Source organism: Salmo salar, chromosome ssa05 (assembly GCF_905237065.1).
Source record: "Salmo salar chromosome ssa05, Ssal_v3.1, whole genome shotgun sequence".
NCBI classification, from domain to species: Eukaryota; Metazoa; Chordata; class Actinopteri; order Salmoniformes; family Salmonidae; genus Salmo; species Salmo salar.
In genome coordinates this window covers 61,364,307-61,385,492 of record NC_059446.1, presented here as the reverse complement: position 1 = coordinate 61,385,492, position 21,186 = coordinate 61,364,307, and the positions used below count along the sequence as shown (strand labels likewise).

General features: G+C 43.2%; 1 protein-coding gene across 1 annotated transcript; it reads right to left on the bottom strand.

Annotated features, from left to right (window-relative positions):
• Positions 1-108: 108 nt before the first annotated feature.
• Positions 109-19,199, bottom strand: calb1 (calbindin 1). Its single transcript, XM_014201175.2, has 11 exons — positions 18,936-19,199; positions 18,425-18,501; positions 13,230-13,304; positions 8,244-8,324; positions 8,050-8,106; positions 3,820-3,897; positions 3,612-3,667; positions 3,464-3,503; positions 3,291-3,344; positions 1,907-1,978; positions 109-1,062 (listed from the first exon to the last, which is right to left on the bottom strand). Exons 1-11 carry the CDS (start codon positions 19,012-19,014, stop codon positions 931-933), a joined length of 801 nt encoding a protein of 266 aa, XP_014056650.1. The 5' UTR covers positions 19,015-19,199; the 3' UTR covers positions 109-930.
• Positions 19,200-21,186: the final 1,987 nt, after the last annotated feature.

Genomic DNA, 21,186 nt, shown 5'->3' with positions numbered 1-21,186 from the left:
ATTAAATGAATTATTATTATGTTTCATCCATATCATTCTTGACATTGTCAATTCCACCCTATGTCAGTCAAATAGCAACACAGCGATGCACACAGTTGGGGTGTAAGGTAGTTGTTGAATTTAGTTTTTATTACATCTTACACAGTGTTTCTGGTGCCCAGCATGGTGGGGCATGGCATTGTTTACAGTGCAAAAAAAGGTCCATGTAGCACATCAGAGACTGGCACCATCGTTATACACAGGGCAGGTCAGGGGTCACGGGGGTTAGGCTACACAACTCTGAGATATGTGCTTGTCCATTCAGTAGTACCTCCACACAAGGCTAGCCTTCAACAACTAACATGCACTGCAAAACGATATATAGCTTAAAATGGTCTCACATCACGGAACTGTTCTTCCGCTATTTTCTTTATTTTTCATTTCCATGCACCACATTACAGAAACATTTTAGTAACGTATTGCTTAGGCTACTGGAGGGATATAATTCTAATAGTATAAGTTATTGTTACTAGTAGTTTGACTACTTGGTGTAGAGATATTATTTAACAGTACGGTAAACGTTGTTGTCACTGGTCAGTAGGGGACACACCCTCTCTTTCAGCCAATGAGAGGTTGGAGTATGTAGTATAGAGAAGACAAAGTACAGGGACTTTCAATGGTGGTATCAATCTCATTGTTACAAAAATCTGTACATTTACAAAGAGTATAGAAACAAAAGGTTTGAAAAGTATGTGACACCCTATGTCTCTGATAATGTGTCCTAGCTACGCACACACTGTCACTGGCAAATTGACAGATTTCTTGAAAGAAAAGCAAAAACTGAAACAAAAATACACCCTACATCCTTGGAGTTTCAAGCTACAGTATCTTTAAACACTTCATGAGTGAGGGGAAGGGAGGCGGGTTGGAAGGGGGTGGAGGGGGTGTGGTTTATAAGGGGGCAGGGGCTGAAATGTCCTCAGCACAGAGCACCAGCGCTAGCTCTGTCCTGTACAGCTTGCCCCCGTCTGATAGCGCCATAATGGCGGTCTTATATGTGGGGATTTTGTTGACTTCCAGCACCTGTCGGAGACAAGAAACAGATGCAGACATCCAACTAGTCATTTTCATCCCTTGACTTTTACAGATTTGACATTGACCCTACTTTTTCATTTCAAAATCCCCTGCGGCTATGAGATGGTCGCTGGCCCAAAGCTTAGCTCATAAAGATGACACAAAATATTTGCACAAAAAAAGAGGAGTAGGCTCTACATGCAGGTCACATATGGCTTTGATATATTGACATCCAGAAAACTATTTTTAAAGTCAGCTGTTAGAGTGCGAGAGAGAGAGAGAAAAAGATAGAGAGAGACAGACAGACGGACAGACAGACAGACAGACAGACAGACAGACAGACAGACAGACAGACAGACAGACAGACAGACAGACAGACAGACAGACAGACAGACAGGATATCTGTCCAGTTCCAAACATGCTCTTATGAGTTTGTTTGAAGAGGTACTGTGATTGTTCTCAGGCCAATCATATCACCACAGGCAACAAACAAGGCCCTCTGTGATATTTGAAGTGTCAAGATGAAAAACCAAAAGATTTGTTAGGACTGTTCAGACCTAGGTTCAATCAGATCAAGCATTAACCATTGAAAGCTGACACCCGCATAGCTGGTGTTTTAGCGGTGTGGGTTTATTACTAATTCGACTTGGCGCATCCAATGGCAATGTCCGCGATAAGTATAACGCCGGGAGCCGCTTGCTGATTTGACAGCTCCAACGCAGTTACACCTCAGACATCGCCTAAATAAAAACAATGAGACTGGTATGCAGTTCTTCTTGATTATCGCGGGTTAAGGCGAAACTGATTGAATCTTGCCCTTAGTCTCCATCAATTAAACAGAATGGAAACCCACCTTCTTGTTCTTCTCACACAAATCTTTGAGGAGGGCATCCAGCTCATTCTCATCCATATAGCCATTCTCATCCTGAGAGACAGAGAGAAGGACAGAGAGAGAGACAGAGAGAGAGGGGGAGAAAGACAGAGAGAGACACACAAGAAACACAATGTCACACCATTTAGCCTGCCTGTGGGTTTGGTTTGGTATGTAGTGTCAACATGATACCACGCTACATCTCACAAGCCTGATCTCAGTAAACAAACAAAACAATAGGCCTAATGAACAGATGTGTATATTTGAACAGCTTGTTCATGGGCCCTTCGGATATTTGCTCATATTTTCTATTCATGAATTTGAGCTGTTTGTTTTTGGTCATCTATGTACTGGCTCGTGTGCCTGAAAGCAATATTATAACCACATCACTGATACCTTTACAAGGATATTCCTATCCACTTTAGGGGAGTTCTCTGTGTGTCCAACTCCATTCAGACCAATAGAAATACTATACCATAGAGTCTAGCAATCAATCCTCTGTGTTGGCAACAAGAGCACCATCATCAGGAACCATGTGGGACAGTAGGTGCCAACATGGCACTTCTAACAATCTAAATCTTTAAACCAGGTTCTATGGTCGAAGACTAAAACTAATGGAAAAGCATGAAAAGCCAGCCACTCAGATTAATTGTCCTGTAATGCTCTACAGGCAAACTAAAGAATGTGTTGTCATTTGCTGCCCCAATTACCGGTCTGGATGTCACATATCAGCAAGGCCCAGAACGCCTCCCTGCCTCCTTGTCTGTCTGCCTGTCTGTCTGTCTGCCCGCCTCCCTGTCTGTTTGCCTGTCAGCCTCCATGCCTGCCTGCCTGTCTGCCTACCAGCCTGCCTGCCCGCCTGCGCAACATGAACCTGCCAGTCAATATGGATTACATGCGCTGCCACGGGAGAGAAGGTATGGGCCGACCTGCTGCAGACAGTCATACATTATAGGGGGAGAGAGGGAGAGGAAAGAGATGGAGAGGGTGGGGTAAATGGGGATGGGGGAAGAGCGAGAGCGTGAAAGAGCGAGAGAGAGGAAGAGTGATGGTGGCAGGGGGGGACCATGCACTGTATCCATTGTGCATACAAATAAGGGCAATAGGAAGAGAAATCGGTAGATAGACAGAGAGAGAACAAGAGCAAGAAAGAGAAGGAGAGATAGATAAAGAGGATAAGAGAGAAAGATTGAGGGAGTGCATCCCTGGAGAGCAGCAATTTCCTAGACTAGCACGTTCTGAACCACTTTCTGTCCTTGTTCATACTGTGTCTTGAGATGCATTGAAACATTCAAAAAGCCATAACAGAGAGTGATTCTTATTTTTTTGAGAGGGTGCATAATGACAATGTATTATTGGAATGTACCTGATCGTATAACTCAAAGATCTTGTTGAACTCTCTTCTCACCATCTTCACATTCTGTAACAGAAAGACAGGAGGGAGAGGGGGAGGAAAAGAGGGGGAGAGGAGACAATTGAGTCAAGGTCAATTTGATTTTCCGATTCCATCTCGGATTTACTCTGGGAATAACCACCAACCTGAAACTTGAGTAGAAAGTTCTCCTCGTCCGGTAGCAGCCTGTTGAAAAAAACACACATTGTAAGAATTGTGTTCAGGTCATATACAGCATGATGTGTAGACAGATATATCATTCATATCACACAGGACAAAACTTCATAAGCAGACCTCGCCATTTCTGCCAAACACAACTTCCCATCGTGGTTTGAGTCGAATATTTTGAGCTGGAAGAGAAAAAAAAATAAACAAATTAAAGTTCTACAAAACAGAAAATTAAGGACTATACTGTACGGAGCTATTTGTTGTAGCCATTTAGCTACACTGTTCTCAAAGTTGTTGCTGAGGCTAGCTGCATAAGTATAAACTATATTCTTACTGTGGTATGTGTATACTCATCTAACTTCTTTTCGTCATATGGTTTCTTAGCCTTCTGAAGCAGATCTTTCAAAAAGTTCTGGAAATTAAGCAAAAGCAGAAAGATCAGTTTGACAACAACGCCTGCTGTAGCAGACACATTTTAAATGCAATGCTGTGCGGGAGGTACAGTCAGGTCCAGAAATATTGGCACCCTTGATAAAGATGAGCAAAAAAGACTCTATAAAATAAATAATACAAATACTGAGCTACAGTGTCTTCATAAAGTATTCATACCCCTTGACTTATTCCACATTGTGTTGTGTTATAGCCTGAATTCAAAATGGATTAAATGGAGAAAAATGTTCTCACTCTTCTAAACACAATACCCCATAATGACAAAGTGAAAACATGTTTTTAGAAAGTTTAGCAAATTTATTAAAAATGAAATACACAAATACCTAATTTACATAATTATTCACAACCCTTTTCTATGACACTCTAAACTGAGCTCAGGTGCATCCAATTTCCTTTGATCGTCCTTGAGATGTCGCTACAACTTGATTGGAGTCCACCTGTGACCAATTAAATTGTTTGGACATGATTTAGAAAGAACCACACCTGTCTATATAAGGTCCTACAGTTGACAGTGCATGTCAGAGCAGAAACTATACCATGAAGTCCAAAAAACTGTCTGTAGATCTCTGAGTTCTAATTGTGATGAGGCATATATCTGGGGAAGGGTATAAAACAATTTCTAAAGTGTTCAAAGTTTCCAAGAGCACAGTGGTCTCCATCATTGGGAAATGTAAAAAATATGGACCTACCCAGACTCTGCCTAGAGCCGGCTGTCCAACCAAACTGACCAACCGGGCAAGAAGGACCTTAGTTAGGGAGGTGACCAAGAACCCAATGGCCACTCCGACAGAACTACAGAGTTCTTTGGCTGAGATGGGAGAACCTGCCAGAAGGACAACAGTCTCTACAACATTTCACCAATATGGGCTTCATGGTAGAGTGGCCAGACGGAAACCATTCCTGAGAAAAATACACATGACGTCACACTTGGAGTTTGCCAAAAGCCACATGAAAGACTCTGAGATCATTGAATCCCTTTGAAAATCTGCGGAAAGACTTGAAGATTGCTATTAGCCGTCGCTCCCCATATAACTTAACAGAGCTTGAGAAAATCTGCAAGGAAGAATGGGAAAAAATCCCCTAATCCAGATGTGCAAAGATGATACAGACATACCCAAGACGACTCAAAGCTGTCATCACCGCCAAAGGTGCTTTTACAAAGTATTGACTCAGGGGTGTGAATACATATGTAAATTAGATATTTCTGTATTTCATTTTCAATACATTTGCAAAAATGTCTAAACTTATTATCCCTTTGTCATTATGGGGTGTTGTGTAGATGGGCGAGGGAAAAAAATCTATGTAATCAATTTTGAATTCAGGCTGTAACACAACAACATGTGGAAAAGTCAAGGGGTATGAATACTTTCTGAAGGCACTGTATATTGTATGCTCAACAAAAACTGAAAAATGAAATTATTTTATACTAATACAGTTGCTTTTTTTCCACAAGAAGATAGGGGTCAAAATCATTGGCACCCCTGTTTTCAATACCTTACCTTGCGAGGATAATGGCACTGAGCCTTTTTCAAAAATGTTTTATGGATTGGAGAACACATTGGAAAGCATCTTAGACCCTTTCTTTATACAGATCCATGATATCCTTCATCTGTGCTTATGGACCTCTTCAATTCAAACCACAGGTTTTGAATGTGGTTCAAGTCCGGAGACTGAGATGGCCATTGCAAAATGTAGATTTTTTGTGGTCAACTAACCATTTCTTTGTGGATTTTGATGTGTGCTTGGTGTTATTGTCTTGCTGCAAGATCCACTTGTGGCCAAGTTTCAGCCTCCTGGCAGACACAACCAGGTTTTTGGCTAAAATGTCCTGGTACTGGGTAAAGTTCATGATGACATTGACCTTAACAAGGGCCCCTGGACCAGAGGAAGCAAAATAGCCCCATAACATCAAAGATCCACCTGCATATTTTACAGTAGGTATGGAGGGATTTTTTCTGCATATTCATATTTTTTGCGACGCCAAACCCACCATGACGTGCGTGGCCAAAGAGCTTCATTTTCATGTCATCAAAAAAATGTTAACACCTGGAGTTTGCTAAACTTTTTAGTTCCAGGTAAAACGTTTTTGGGTTCCATATAGAACAAAAGGGTTCTACTTGGAACCAAAAAGGGTTATTCAAAGGGTTATCCTATGGAGAGCCAAATAACCCTTTTAGGTTCTAGATAGAGTGTATAGCTCACTCAGAGTGCACATCAATCCAACTTAATTATTCCACAACTTCCTTGACACTACTCTGGGGAAGGTTATAGCCAACGTATAGTACCAGCAAAAGTTTGGACACACCTACTCATTCAAGGGTTTTTCTTTATTTTTACTATGTTCTATGTTGTAGAATAATAGTGAAGACATCAAAACTATGAAATAACACATATGGAATCATGTAGTAACCAAAAAAGTGTTAAACAAATCAAAATATAGTTTATATTTGAGATTCTTCAAAGTAGCCACCCTTTGTCTTGATGACAGCTTTGCACACTCTTAGCATTCTCTCAACCAGCTTCATGAGGTAGTCACCTGGAATGCATTTCAATTAACAGGTTAGCCTTGTTAAAAGTTAATTTGTGGAATTTCTTTCCTTCTTAATGCGTTTGAGCCAATCAGTTGTGTTGTGACAAGGTATGGGTGGTTTACAGAAGATAACCACATTTGGAAAAAGATCAAGTCGATATTATGGCAAGAACAGCTCAAATAAGCAAAGAGAAATGACAATCCATCATTACTTTAAGACAGGAAGGTCAGTCAATCCGGAAAATTTCAAGAACTTTGAAAGTTTCTTTGAGTACAGTTGCAAAAACCATGAAGCGCTATGATGAAACTGGCTCTCGTGAGGACAACCACAGGAAAGGAAGACCCAGCGTAACCTCTGCTGCAGAGGATTAGTTCATTAGAGTTACCAGCTTTAGAAATGGGCAATTAACTGCACCTCAGATTGCAGCCCAAATAAATGCTTCACAGAGTTCAAGTAACAGACACATCTCAACATCAACTGTTCAGAGGAGACTGCGTGAATCAGGCCTTCATGATTTAATTGCTGCAAAGAAACCACTACTAAAGGACACCAATAAGAAGAAGAGACTTGCTTGGGCCAAGAAACACGAGCAATGAACATTAGACCGGTGGAAATCTGTCCTTTGGTCTGATGAGTCCAAATTTGAGATTTTTGGTTCCAACCGCCATGTCTTTGTGAGACGCGGAGTAGGTGAACCGATGATCTCCGCATGTGTAGTTCCCACCGTGGAGGAGGAGGAGGTGGGTGTGATGGTGTGGGGCTGCTTTGCTGGTGACACGGTCAGTGATTTATTTAGAATTCAAGGCACACTTAACCAGCATGGCTACTACAGCCATCCCATCTGGTTTGATAGTGGGACTATCATTTGTTTTTCAAAAGGACAATGACCCAAAACACACCACCAGGCTGTGTAAGGGCTACTTGACCAAGGAGAGTGATGGAGTGCTGCATCAGATGACCTGGCCTCCACAATCACCTGACCTCAACCCAATTGAGATGGTTTGGGATGAGTTGGACTGCAGAGTGACGGAAAAGCAGCCAACAAGGGCTCAGCATATGTGGGAACTCAAGACTGTTGGAAAAGCATTACCAGGTGACTACCTCATGAAGCTGGTTGAGAGAATGCCAATAGTGTGCAAAGCTGTCATCAAGGCAAAGGGTGGCTACTTTGAAGAATCTCAAATATATTTTGATTTGTTTAACACTTTTTTGGTGACTACATGATTCTGTATGTGTTATTTCATAGTTTTGATGTCTTCACTATTATTGTACAATGTAGAAAATAGTTAAAATAAAGAAAAACCCTTGAATGGATAGGTGTGTCCAAACTTTTGACTGGTACTGTATATGAGTGAAACTTTGGTACTGGGGTTAAGAAAGACAAAACTCCCCCGAGATTCCTACAAAATGCTCAATTACCAAAATGATTTACAATAAAAAAGGGATTTCAAGTTACAGTCCAGATAAGCCTTGACCTCAGAGGCTCCTTGTGAGCCTATATCCCCTTAATGAAATAGAGAGGACAATGAGACAGTTCATCAAGATACAAATTGGGAGGCAAGTTACAGTCCAGCATTGTTCACCTTCAGCTCATCTGCTTCAATGTAGCCACTATGGTCTGCATCATAACATCGCCAAGCCTGGAATGAGACAATGAGTGAAATAGGGGTTTGTATCATCAATGAGGAGAGAATAGTTAAATCAGTAAAAAACTATATTTATGCCATGAGCCACTTGAAAACATTTAAATAGATAATATTGGTTAATAGAAAATTACCTGCATAAATTCCGCACAAGACTTCAACTGTTGCCGGAAAAATAACAAGAAGTTCTCCTCTGTGGGCAATATTTGTACTAGCTATGACACAGAGAAAAGAACAAAAATATATAAGAGATAACACTGTATTGTCCTGAAACATGCTACATTGGTTCAACGTCCCATTTATTTTTAACAGTTGATCAGTGGCAAAGAATGGCACCCTGTGACAGTTTAGCCACCACCCACTGGGCACAGACGTCATTTAAACGTCTGGTTTTGATTTACGTTTGGTTGAGAATTCAACGTGAAATCAACAAAAAATATCACTATGTCATTGGATTTAGGTTAAAGTTGGGTGAAAAAAAGACTAAATTCCCTTATGTTGATTACTTTTTTCAAATCCAATCAGTTTTCCACATTGATTCAATGTCATCATTGTGGCGTACCAGGGGGAGTCTCGTCGAGGCCATGTGACAAACAGAGGGGCTGATTGCTCACCAGCCATACGGGTCCATAAAGCTGCCAGGAGGCCAGCACATGGGAGGGTTGCTACCGGACAGGGCAAGTCTGAGAACGTGGTCAGACCAGGGTTGACGTTTACGCACTATCAGCTTGGCCGAGTTGATAGCTCAGTTTGTTCAGGCACAACAAGCGCAACAGGACATTCAGGAACGAATGCTGGAAGAACAGCGTCTACAGAATGTCCGCTTGCTGGAGGACGTCAGGAAGCTGCGAGGACAAAAGCAGACCGAATCGCATCCCAATCAGTTTTTAATTAAGCTAACAGAGGACGACAACCTACCTCTGCACGTTTGAACGGACAGCACTCCGGAAAGGTTGGCCCAAGGTGAATTTGGCGAGTCTGCTGGCCCCTTTCCTGTCCGGAGATGCCCAAAAGGTGTATTATGAACTCAACACCGAACAGGTGGCTAACTACGACTGTCTCAAGAGGGAGGTTCTCAGCCACTACGGGTACAGCCTGGCCCGTCGGGCCCAACTGGTCCACAACTGGAGGTTTGTGGCCGAAAGCTTCCCCCCAAGCCCAGATGTGCGACCTACTGTGCATCACCAGAGCATGGCTCCTAACCGACATAGCCACCCTCCATGTTATCGACAAAGTGGTCATGGATCGCTTCTTATGGGTGCTACCTCACATGAAGAGGGCGGCAAACCTACGCGCCCAGACCTTGGAGGACCTCTTGTGAGCTGTGGAGACACACCAGAATACAGAGGCCCTGCTGAAAGGGATGCAGGTCAAGTCCGGGAGCTGTCGGAGGGGAAAGAAGGATGACCCCACCACCGTACTCCCCAATCCGACAGTCAGCCGGGCTAAAGGACTGCAGACCCGCGGAGAGACAGCCGGGGGAGAGTTGACCCGCTGCCAACAACCCCAGGAGGATGAAGATCGAAGGAGATGTTTTGAGTGTGGCGCCCGGGAACACCTCGCATGCAATTGCCCTTGTCAAGAGGAGTCGATGCCATCAGCGGGCCCTGGAGATGAGTCGGGCCAAGCAGTAAACTACCTCATCTCATGTTGGGCCCACAGTGAACTACCCATGGTGCCGGTGAAAGTCAATGGTCACGACACACACACTCTGTTGGATTCTGGGAGTGTGGTAACGCTATGTCAGTCTCCTGTGTCCACGGCGACATTCAACCGGGCAGGCAGTATTCGACCAGGCAGGCCACCATCGTGACGCCACAAGGAAGCTGTCAGATGGTGGTGGGTGCTGTACCTGAGTTGTCGGTACCCCTCCTCGTGGGACTAGATTGTTCGCTGTTCTCGGCAATGTGGAGGCACGAGCTGAGAAAAAGCGAATGAGCTGGCAACCGACGAGAGCGGGGACGGACCGTCACCTGCACGGCCCGGAAGAAAGCGGTTGCCAACCCCGTGTCTACGGACCCGGAGTTGGGGCTCGAAGGGGTGAACAACCGGAGGAGGAGCCCATGCTTCCTCTCTTCAATTTCCAGTGGGAGGATCCGAACTTGAAAGCCGCCGCGGCCCAAGTGATAGCGGTGGATGGCCAGCTTGTTGAGTGACTTCCAAATCAAAAATAACCTGTTGTATCAGGTGTCCCACGAACAGGGGGAACTTCGAGAGGTGCTGTTGCTGCCCCGCTGGTATGTCGGAACCGTTCTCCAGCTGGCCCACACCCATTTGTTGGGGGTGCACCTGGGAATGGAGAAGACCAGGAAATGCCTGGTTCCACATGAGGCAGGCCGTGGAAGGCTATTGGGAGTGAGCTGCCCCGAGTGTCAAATCACCGCACCAAAAGCACACTTCCGGAACCTGCTGGTTCCCCTACCGATCATTGGAGTGCCGTTTGAATGCATCGCCATGGATATAGTGGGCCCCCTGGTAAAAATGGCCCGAGGACACCGGTACATCCTGGTAATAGTAGATTATGCCACCCGTTATCCCGAGGCCATTCCCGTACGGGAGGTGTGGGAAGCCTAGCCGACCCCCTTACGCAGCGTGGTGGAACACGTAGAGACGATGAGGGAGCGGATGACAGGCATATGGCCAGTAGTAAGGGAACATATGGTGAAGGCCCAGTGCGCCCAAGCCAAGGTCTACAATCGGGGTACCCAGCCCCGAGAGTTCTATGTGGGTGAGAAGGGGCTAGTTTTAATCCCCACCACAGAAAGTAAGTTCCTGGCAACATGGCACGGTATGAGGTGACAGAGAAGCTGGGACCCGTAAATTACCGCGTACGGCAGCCAGGGAGATGGAAACACGAACAGATTTACCACGTGAACCTATTGAAGAGGTGGCACATGAGGACATCCTTGGCTGTGTTGTGGTCGAAACCCAGGACATCGACGGGACCAGTGGTGGTCTCGAGCAATGAGGACCTCGGACCGGCCCAGAAGCAAGCACTCCGGGAGCTCATCGATCGGAACACGGATGTATTTTCCGAGGGTAGACAAGCTCATCGACAGGTTGGGAAAGGTCCAGTACATCAGCATCCTGGTCCTGACCAAGGGATATTGGCAGGTACCCTTGGCAGCCTCCTCCTGGGAAAATACGGCATTCTCGACTCCGGACAGTTTATACCAATACCGGGTCCTCCTGTTCGGTCTCCATGGAGCCCAGCCCACGTTCCACGGCTGATGGACCGACTCCTCCGACCCCACCAACAGTACGCAGCGGCCTATTTGGATGACATCATCATCCACAGCCAAGGTTGGGAAGAGCACCTGACGCGTCTCCAGGCGGTACTGGATGTGCTCATTCAAGCCGGATTGACAGTGAATCAAAAGAAATGCAAGCTGGCGTTCGATAAGGTTTGAGTACCTGGGGGTATTTGATCGGACATGTGAACGTCAAGCCCCAGGAGACGAAGGTCCAGCCAGTTTGTGACTGGCCCATGCCCCTAGGCACAGGTCTAGTCCTTCCTGGGGCTGGCGGGATACTATAGCTGGTTAATCCCCAACTTTGCGGCTATAGCCCTTACCAATCTGACCAGCGCCCGCCTCCCAAAAACAGTGAAGTGGTCGGATGAGGCCGAAGCGGCATTCAGGTGGCTGAAGGAAGCCCTGTGCTCCCATCCGATTCTCGTGACGCGGGATTTCCAGGTACCGATGCTGGTGCAGACGGATGCCTGCGACACGGGACTAGGGGACATCCTGTCCCAGGTACACAGTGGGGAGGAACACCCCATGTACATAACCCGGAAGTTGATACTCCGAGAAAACAAGTACTTGATTGTCAAGAAAGAGTGTCTAGCGGTGAAGTGGGCGCTAGACACTCTTAAGTATTACCTGTTGGGCACCCACTTCACCCTGATCACGGACCATGATCCCCTGGTCTGGATGGCCAAGGGAAAGGACACAAATGATTGAGTCACCAGTTGATTCTTGTGTGGCGTACTGTAGACAACCCACCAGGCGGCGACTCGTCGAGGCTTGGTGACAGTCGGAGTCTACATCACGCACCGGTGGCTCCCTCTGCTGGACGTGCCAGGTCTCAACGGGTCCTCCGGCCAGGACTAATTTGGGCTGATTGAGGCTGGTGAGCAATCAGCCCCTTATTGGGGCTGGTGAGTAATCAAGGGGCTGATTGCTCACCAGCAGTACGGGGCCCATAAAGCTTCCAGGAGGGTTGGAGGTAGTGAGAGGTCGCTACCGGACAGATGTCCTCACGGTCTGCTAGAACCGAGGGGCTCGGTGGTCTACTCCAGAGGAGACAGCGTTCCCCGGAGCTCAGAAGACGGTAACCTGGAAGAGGTCTCCGGAAGGAGACCGGTTTCTTTACTTTTTCTTTGTTTTAAATAAACACCCTTGAAACTGAGGAATCACACTTGTGTCTGTCTGATCTGTGTAAACGTCTTGATCAAACCCACTGGTCTGACACATCATTTATTTGTATTTTTTTAAATAACGTAAAACAATAGTGATTCTACCAGTTTTTGCCCAGTGAGCAAACCCAGCTGGCTGCTTAGAAGTGCATTGTAAATCCGGTTTGAGACCCGGCCTAAACTTTCAGACTCCTCCCGCTAGACTATCCATCAGACATCTGCAATATAACCATTCCGGTGGCATTGAAACACCCCATGCCAAAAATGTGCTTTCATACAGGACTCCTGTTCTTCCATCACGCTCCTGGAGAATCCAATCTAAACGTAAATCTCGTATTCCAAACACAATAGATGTATTTTCCACTTTCAAATGATGTGTCTTACCTCTATTTTTGTGTAATCACTGTGTGTGTGTTTGCGCGCGTTGGTGTATTTGTGTACAGCTGAATGACCCTATCAGGACCCTGTCTGTCAGCTAAAGCTTCAGAGTATCCATCTATAGCAGAGATATGAATCCCCTTGACCCTGCATGGCTAAAGTGACTGTCTTTTAAAATTATATTTGAACACCTTTCATAGAGGGAGAAGCCCCCTATAAACCTGTCAGTGTTTCAAGATCCGGTGTCCCTGAAAGTCCCAAATTCTAGGTGGGTCTTAACCTACTGTGTGTGTATACTGCATCATGAGTTTATGTAGACTCTCACCTCAACAATTCCAATTTTGGCATCTGTATTTTTCTCATATTCCTGTACAAAAGCCTTCATTTGGTCTGTAAGCTCCTATGAGAGAGTGAAAATTACAGTGTCAATTAATTGCAGTAGCTTTTGCCTTGAAGAATTACACACAAATCAACATATAAACATATTTGTTAACAACGAAAATAAATAGGGATTCACACATCCTTATAACAAGTAATTATGTTTTATGCAGGGAAGCTTTTAGTTGTTTGAAATGCAAGCACTGATAACATGAGACGGCTCAGTAAATCTGCTCAATTATCTGGAAAGGCTATTTAGTAGAAACCTGGTGCCGTGAAAGACCTTGTATACCTTGTGTCCTCACAAACACCATTTAACATGCTAAGCAGATGGCCATGTTATCCAATCTGAATTAGATTAGGAGCGAGTGTTGTAATCTTCACCCATCAGTTTTAGCACAGGTCAGTCCATGTCGCTGCAGACATACAGATGGCCACGCGATGCATTGATTATGCATGTACGGAGGGGCCCAACCAGCTCTCAAAGTCTCAAGGCAGAATTAGACGTTGATCCATGTTTCTCAAATGGCAAATTTTGAAGTTGTTCCAAATGTAAAGTTTCAAAGTGTTTAAGGTTAAGTTTAGGCATTAACTCTGAATGGTTAAGGTTTGGGATATGTTTAAAACCAAATATAAAAAACAACATTCTATCGCTAGATTAGAACTTGCAACCTTTCGAATCAGATGCTTACGCCCACCTGCCATTCCCGTTCACAACGCCCTAGCAAAACCCAAACCTACTTGAAGGTAACAGCTCTCACTGTTGCCCCTAGAGGCTGGTTCCACGTCATCTTCCCACGTCCTCAGACATTGATGGACGTCGAATACTGACTTGTATCACAGTTGACCTGGCTGCACAGCCAGCCAGCTACTGATGTAATGCCTGGTGTGGAGGGATAAAGATCTCCACTGACACGTTCAGTGTAATTGAATCGAGTTGACGAGGCACTGATACTGTCAGGTACTTTCATAGAAGCATACGAAGTGCCACAAGAGAATGCTAAAATAAGTTATAATAGAAGATGCTTAAAGGTCCAATGCAGCCATTTTTATCTCAATATCAAATGATTTATGGATAACAATTAAGTAGCTTACTGTGATTGTTTTCCATTAAAATGGTCAAAAAGAAACAACAGCTTCTTAGCAATTTTCACAGTATTATTCCAACCTCATAGTGTGTAAATATATATAAAACATAGGAAAATCATGTTTGTGACTACACACTGGGCCTTTAAAGGCAGCCATTTGACATTGTCTATGTTGGGACTGGGAAGTGTTACATGTGACAATGTGATACTGTAGATACTGTATGATGTGTAACACTTAAAGGGTAGCACTTATCTGCTACATGGCCTTGCGGTAAGCCTGATGAAGTGGGCTTTATTGCATGCGTAATTAATTGCGTTCTTGTGTTGCAAAGTTGTGTAAGGTATAAATTAGGCTTTATGCTGCAAATTGAGCATTGCTGTAAAAGATGGACATGGCCTTTACTATGATCACTCACTCCCATTGTGTCGATGGTAAAAGTAAATGAGTTGTAAGATAGATGTAAAAAAAATAACTAGATTCAATTTGATATCCAAGGATAAAAGATCAATATTAGTGTATCTTACACCTCGACCACGCCTATACCATCATTGCGCAAAATGGTACGCAGCATCATCTGGATATGTGTTCAACAAAAGTTCAACATTCACCTTCTACTACCATTTCTGTCAAGTCGTCTACGCATACAGTTTGACGCATAAGTTTGATAAATCCAACGTATGCACCACACAGAACGCACCATCCAACGTATGCACCACACAGAACGCAGCATCCAACGTATGCACCACACAGAACGCACCATCCAACGTATGCACCACACAGAACGCACCATCCAACGTATGCACCACACAGAACGCACCATCCAACGTATGCACCACACAGAACGCACTGCAAATGTCTCTGCAACGCAATGCTGCAAGGCAAACTCAGTGTTCCATTGGAAATTAATGTACTTCTGCTGTACCAAAATGCAATGACGCTATCGGTGTGATTGAGGCGTTAGTACTATATGTTTTCATGAGAACATCAGAAGTACCTTAGTACTGACTAATGTCTGTTTTATAGAGCCTTTCTATAATAGGAATATAAACACAGTAGGACTTAGATTTTTACATTTGCATTTAATCTCCAAAACACAATCAATAAAAGCAATGCATTGCTTCAAGAACAATGTGAACCATATGCTGAGATGCTATAAACAAATATCTGTAAATCCCAGTATCACACCAGCGCTGACCAAATATGTTCCAAATATACGACCATTATCATATCATAATTTTCCTTTCAGAGAAACTGGCACAAGAGGTTAACTCTAGAGAAGAAGACCACCTTGCATTCTCACTGGAGAAAAAAGTGTACACGTCGAAAGTAGGCAATACGTAGCAACATGTAGAAAGTAGGCAATATTCTTACATTGGCCTTGTCTTTCGTGGTAAAATGATTATGTTGTATGAAAGGAAGATGTACTACGAGTGAGCTCTTCTTCTAGTCCATGTGTGTGTCCATTGAGATGCATGGCGGCCATCTTTGGAAGCCATCTTTATTGCTGTATGACATAATCAAAATCATGTCCACTATCCAACGTCAAGTGACTCTGCAAATGTTAAAGTGCATGTTTGATTGAATTCCATGGAATTTCAAAGTAAGAGGACCCTGAGCCAATCAACACACTGCATGCGCTATGCAGTCAAAATCTTTGATCTCTGTATTGATCTCTCTGATGATGATGCCCATGCAAAATGTGGAAACCATCTTTGGCATCTCTCTGCATAAGGTGGTGTCAGATATGCTAATAACTCCAATCCTACTTCAAAATGCACTTCAATGATGTTTTCTTACTGGCCATTGATTTGGCAGTTGTAAATGGTCACTTAATTTGATGGTAAATGCTGCGATTTTCCATAATCAACTCCCCAATGTGCTCTCTCCCCATAGAGTAAATCAAAAGGTGTTTTCAGTGTCTGGCAAATGTTGAGCCATTACTCCTGTTTAAAGATCTGGGATTGAGTGCCAAATGGCTTGCTCTATAGAGGCTTGGCTAATTGCTTGTGCACAGAATGGGAAATAAGTGTTTAACCTTTCCCAAATGCAAAGTAGGAAAGTGCACTGCAGTGCTGTTTGTCACTGAGCAATGGGTGACTCAATCCAATTCAGACCCCAAAACGATGAGTTGAGACACAAATAAAAATACCAATGTCAAATAACAAGGTCAGAATGGAAAACAGAATTTTACAAAACTGCTTTTTCCGCATTGGGGCAAGATGGAAATCTGGGAAATACATCCATCAACCCATCAATCTGACGCACCAGGAATATGGGGTTGTTCCATGTCGTTCAGGCATGGAAAGACATGGAATATTGGTAGACCAGACATGTACTTGACACCTCATAACTAGTCATAATGTATTAATCAATGTCAATTGACCCTTCGCTAAGCCCCGCCCCAGAATTCTGGGCAACTAATCGTAGTGCTCCAATGGATAGCAACTGTCTCGAGTACTACACCCCGGAGAAGCTCATGTTTGAAACACATAAAAGCCGGTGAGGGCTGTGAGAGAACCTGAGTTCTTAAAAAAAAAATACATGTTTTAAATGGCTAAACAATGGAATAGTGCACCAGTGGTACTTGTGATTCCAGAGCCTGTTAATGGAGTATTTTTAGAATCCAAAATTATACTTTTGTTACATTGTTTGGTAGTTCATCTGGTTAGCTATTTCTCATGCTAATTGACCACCAAACGTTGCTAATGCTAGCTAGCTTGCCACTAAATATAACTTGTTTTCTATAAATGTATGTTAGCTAGCTAAGTTAGCCATGTTATTAATACAACTCCAATCTGCTGTCGACGTCAGGATACGATTTGAGAGCACTAGTTAGCTCCAAAAGAAGTTAGTACGCTTTGACTGCATGCTGACAGTGATTTCAGAGCCATAGATTCATTGGCTATCACACTACAAACATCATTTTACCAGGTTCCAGTGAATCAATTGTAATGACAATCCACTACAACATACCAGATAATTTCTTGATTAGCAAGGGGTAGTCAGTGTATAATTTCATTGTGTATGAAAAACACCGTTTGAGATCATTGTGAGGGGATTTCGCCAGTGGTTAGAAGGGGGAATTGTGCTTCCAGGAAAAATGTTGTCCGCGGTTGCAACAGTAACCAAGGAGGGTGGGGCTTAGCGAAGGGTCAATGAAGAACAACCAGTTTCACAATATCATGACAGTACTTTAAAATGGAAGCTCAGTGAAGCGTTACATGAAATGCACCATTTCCATCTCTTGAGAAAACCCTGTGATCACTGAACCAACAACAAATCTAAGATATGCATTTAGACTCTTCTGTAAATTAAATGTTCTCAATGACATGCTCTATACTGCCTTTTATAATCCAACCTTTTGATTATTCTAGTAAAAAAACATGAAATATTACAGATTATTATTACACAGCGAATATCACTATTATGAGTGATGAGGATGTTGACAAGACAACATTATGTCACTACTGAAACAGACACAACTGACACAAAACGTGTAAGGTGTGCACATAATACCAGCATCAGGGGTAAAACTGCTTGGTGCCTGTAATGGTGCACTGAGTTTTCTTTCTCCTCACCCCAATCTCTCTCCCTCTCCTTCTCCCTCCAGCGCTCCCTCTCTCTTACACACACACACACACACACACACACACACACACACACACACACACACACACACACACACACACACACACACACACACACACACACACACACACACACACACACACACACACACACACACACACACACACACACACACACACACACACACACACACACACACACACACACACACACAATGTTTTAACTTGAACGCTTTCAACTGTGGCACCACCAGTAGCCTAATCAACCACCCATTGGTTTCGCAATGTCAATATGTCTAGCCTACTGTATGACCTATCTGATGAAGGTAATTGGAATGAGGGTCACACCAAGCGCATTTAAATACTAGATACAGTTCAGCTTGAGAAGACAATTAGTTGTCAGGCCCACTGCCAATACATTCATGTTTTAGAGTTTAAAACATTTAAAATAATTCAGTTTACTTACAAGTCCTGCCTGTTTTCGAGCTTGCTGAAGTTCTTTTATAAAACTCTGCAACTCCTTCCCTTCAATATATCCATTACCTGCAAGAAGTAAGCACCAAATCAATCAAAGACATGCGTAAAGTAGCCTACATTAAGTTTAAGAACATTACGCACAGGATCAAATCCATAATTTGCCGTTTCATGACAGCTGTATGACTGAATCATACTTTGGAAAAATGCACAACTTCCATTTTAGTACCTAAACCTTTCATTTATATTTTTGTAAATATTGAAAATGTCGCTATAAAATATTTGTCAATCTAATTTGTCAATGGATAAAGTTGAGAACAAATATCAGTCTTGACAGCTAAATCGACTTTTTCATTCAATATACTGTAGGCTACTACATATTTTCGAAAACCCGCTAAAAAGCGCAAATGGTCCATGAGGGTCTTTGGCGCAAAACTTCCCAAAAATCGTTTTACTTCAGTGCCATCTCCATGAATAATCCACAATCTTAAAGAATAAGTTACCATCTTTATCATAATGGTGAAAAATATCCAGGAACTGTGATGCAGAGATCTCTACTCCTTGCAGGTAAGCGTTTGCCATGTCGCGGGTTAGGTTTGGGGACGGGAGCGCGTACCAGATAGCTGCACTGGCAGAGGATATGCTATGAATGAGACGCTTTGATCAGTCGGTGCCCGGTATTTAAAGGGAGCACTATCACGCTAATCTTTCACTGTCGCCCCCCCTTCCCCGACGTTGGGAAACTAGCCAAACGCGCAAGTCACCTCCTCTCTTCCCGCCGCAGGAATAGCGCGAGCTCAGCAGCACGTTGACGCGCGCCAGGGGGCACGGGGATGTGAGATCCATTTAAATGAGCACCCGCTTTTCGTGCTTTTCATTTCCCCCTCCAGATATATGCTCTATCCGACAAAAGTGTAGAAGTTGTTCAACCAAAAAATAGCTTAACCCCCCCTTCTTTATTCTGGTATTTAAGGGCCATCCAAGGGCTCTTTATGAAATAAAACCCATACATGGATTATGGAGTAGCAAAAGATTTATGCAAACTTACATAATCTTCAAAAAAGAAAGAAAGGACAGAAAGGATATTTTGAAATGCGAATTGCTGGCTGGACCCTCCATGATAGTTGGGCTGACTCAACTCCTTGTCTAACTATGGAGATTTAGGATTCTGTTTCTTACTCTCACATTTCATTTAGATTTTTCTCTTACACCATTGGCTGTTGTACTGGGTGGTGCCACTCATTAGAGAAGACAGGTGACTGCTGCCTCATAATGTGAGTTTACAGGGAAATGGGACACACATAGTCCACACAATCAATAACAATTCAGTGCACAAGGTGGCTTTGGGAGATGGGGAAATGGAAAAGAATAAAGTGAAGATATTACCTTCAATAACCTTATTGTGAGTGACAAGAGAAAAATTGAACTTCGATATGGATGGCAGTGGTCAATGAATGCTATGGAGAGTCAATGTACCCCTGCATATAAATGCAGCACAGGTCTATGACTTGTATGGCTTCATACAGCATTGTATCACAAAGTTACTTCTATATGAACGTATTATGAAGAGGGTTATGTCTCTTTTTCGGGTTGTTGTACACTATAGTACGGTGCCTTCAGAAAGTATTCATGTTCTTTGACTTATTCCACTTTTTGTTACAGCCTGAATTCAAAATGTATTAAACATTTTTCTCACCCCTCTACACAAAATACCCCATAATGACAAAGTGAAAACATGTTTTTTTTAAATTATTGCACTTATATTGAAAATGAAATACAGAAATATCTCATTTACGTAAGTATTCACATCCCTGAGTCAATACTTTGTAGAAGCGCATTTGGAAGCGATTACAACTGTGAGTCTTTCTGGGCAAGACTCTTAGAACTTTCCACACCTGGACTTTGCCCATTATTCTTTTCAAAATTCTTCAAGCTCTGTCAAATTGGTTGTCGATCATTGCTAGACAACCATTTTCACGTCTTGCCATAGATTTTCAAGTAGATTTAAGTCAAAACTGTAACTCGGCCGCTCAGGAACATTCACTGTCTTTTTGGTAAGCAACTCCCGTGTAGATTTGGCCTTATGTTTTAGGTTATTGTCCTGCTGAAAGGTGAATTCATCTCCCAGTGTCTGGTGGAAAGCAGACTGAACCAGGTTTTCCTCTAGGATTTTGCCTGTGTTTAGATCCATTCGATTCATTTCTTATCCTGAAAACTCACCAGTCGTTAACGATTAAACGCATACCCACAACATGATGCAGCCACCACTATGCTTGAAAATATGGAGAGTGGTACTCAGTAATGAGTTATATTGGATTTGCCCCAAACATAACACTTTGTATTCAAGACAAAAAGTGAATTTCTTTGCCACATTTTCTGCAGTATTACTTTTTTGCGCTTGTTGCAAACATGATGCATGTGTTGGAATATTTGTATTCCTTCTTTCTTCTTTTCCCTCTGACAGTTAGGTTAGTATTGTGGAGTAACTATAGTGTTTTTTTTTTTTTCCATCCTCAGTTTTTTCTTATCACAGCCATTAAACTGTAACTGTTTTAAAGTCACCATTGGCCTCATGGGGAAATCCCTGAGCAGTTTAGTCCTCTCCGGCAACTGAGTTAGGAAGTATGTTTGTAGTGACTGGGTATGTTGATACACCATCTCAAGTCTAAAAAAGAACTGTCTGTTTTTTTTGGAAGTTTTTTTATCAAATCAAAATGTATTGTCACATATACATTTTTAGCAGATGTTATTGCG

Excerpts from the sequence above, each read along its gene's own strand:
- calb1 (XM_014201175.2), bottom strand. The coding sequence starts at position 19,014 with ATGGCAAACGCTTACCTGCAAGGAGTAGAGATCTCTGCATCACAGTTC. Across the intron at positions 3,668-3,819 it reads ATGAGTATACACATACCACA|CTCAAAATATTCGACTCAAA; the intron begins GTAAGAATATAG and ends TTTCTCTTCCAG. Across the intron at positions 3,345-3,463 it reads ACTTTCTACTCAAGTTTCAG|AATGTGAAGATGGTGAGAAG; the intron begins GTTGGTGGTTAT and ends TTTCTGTTACAG.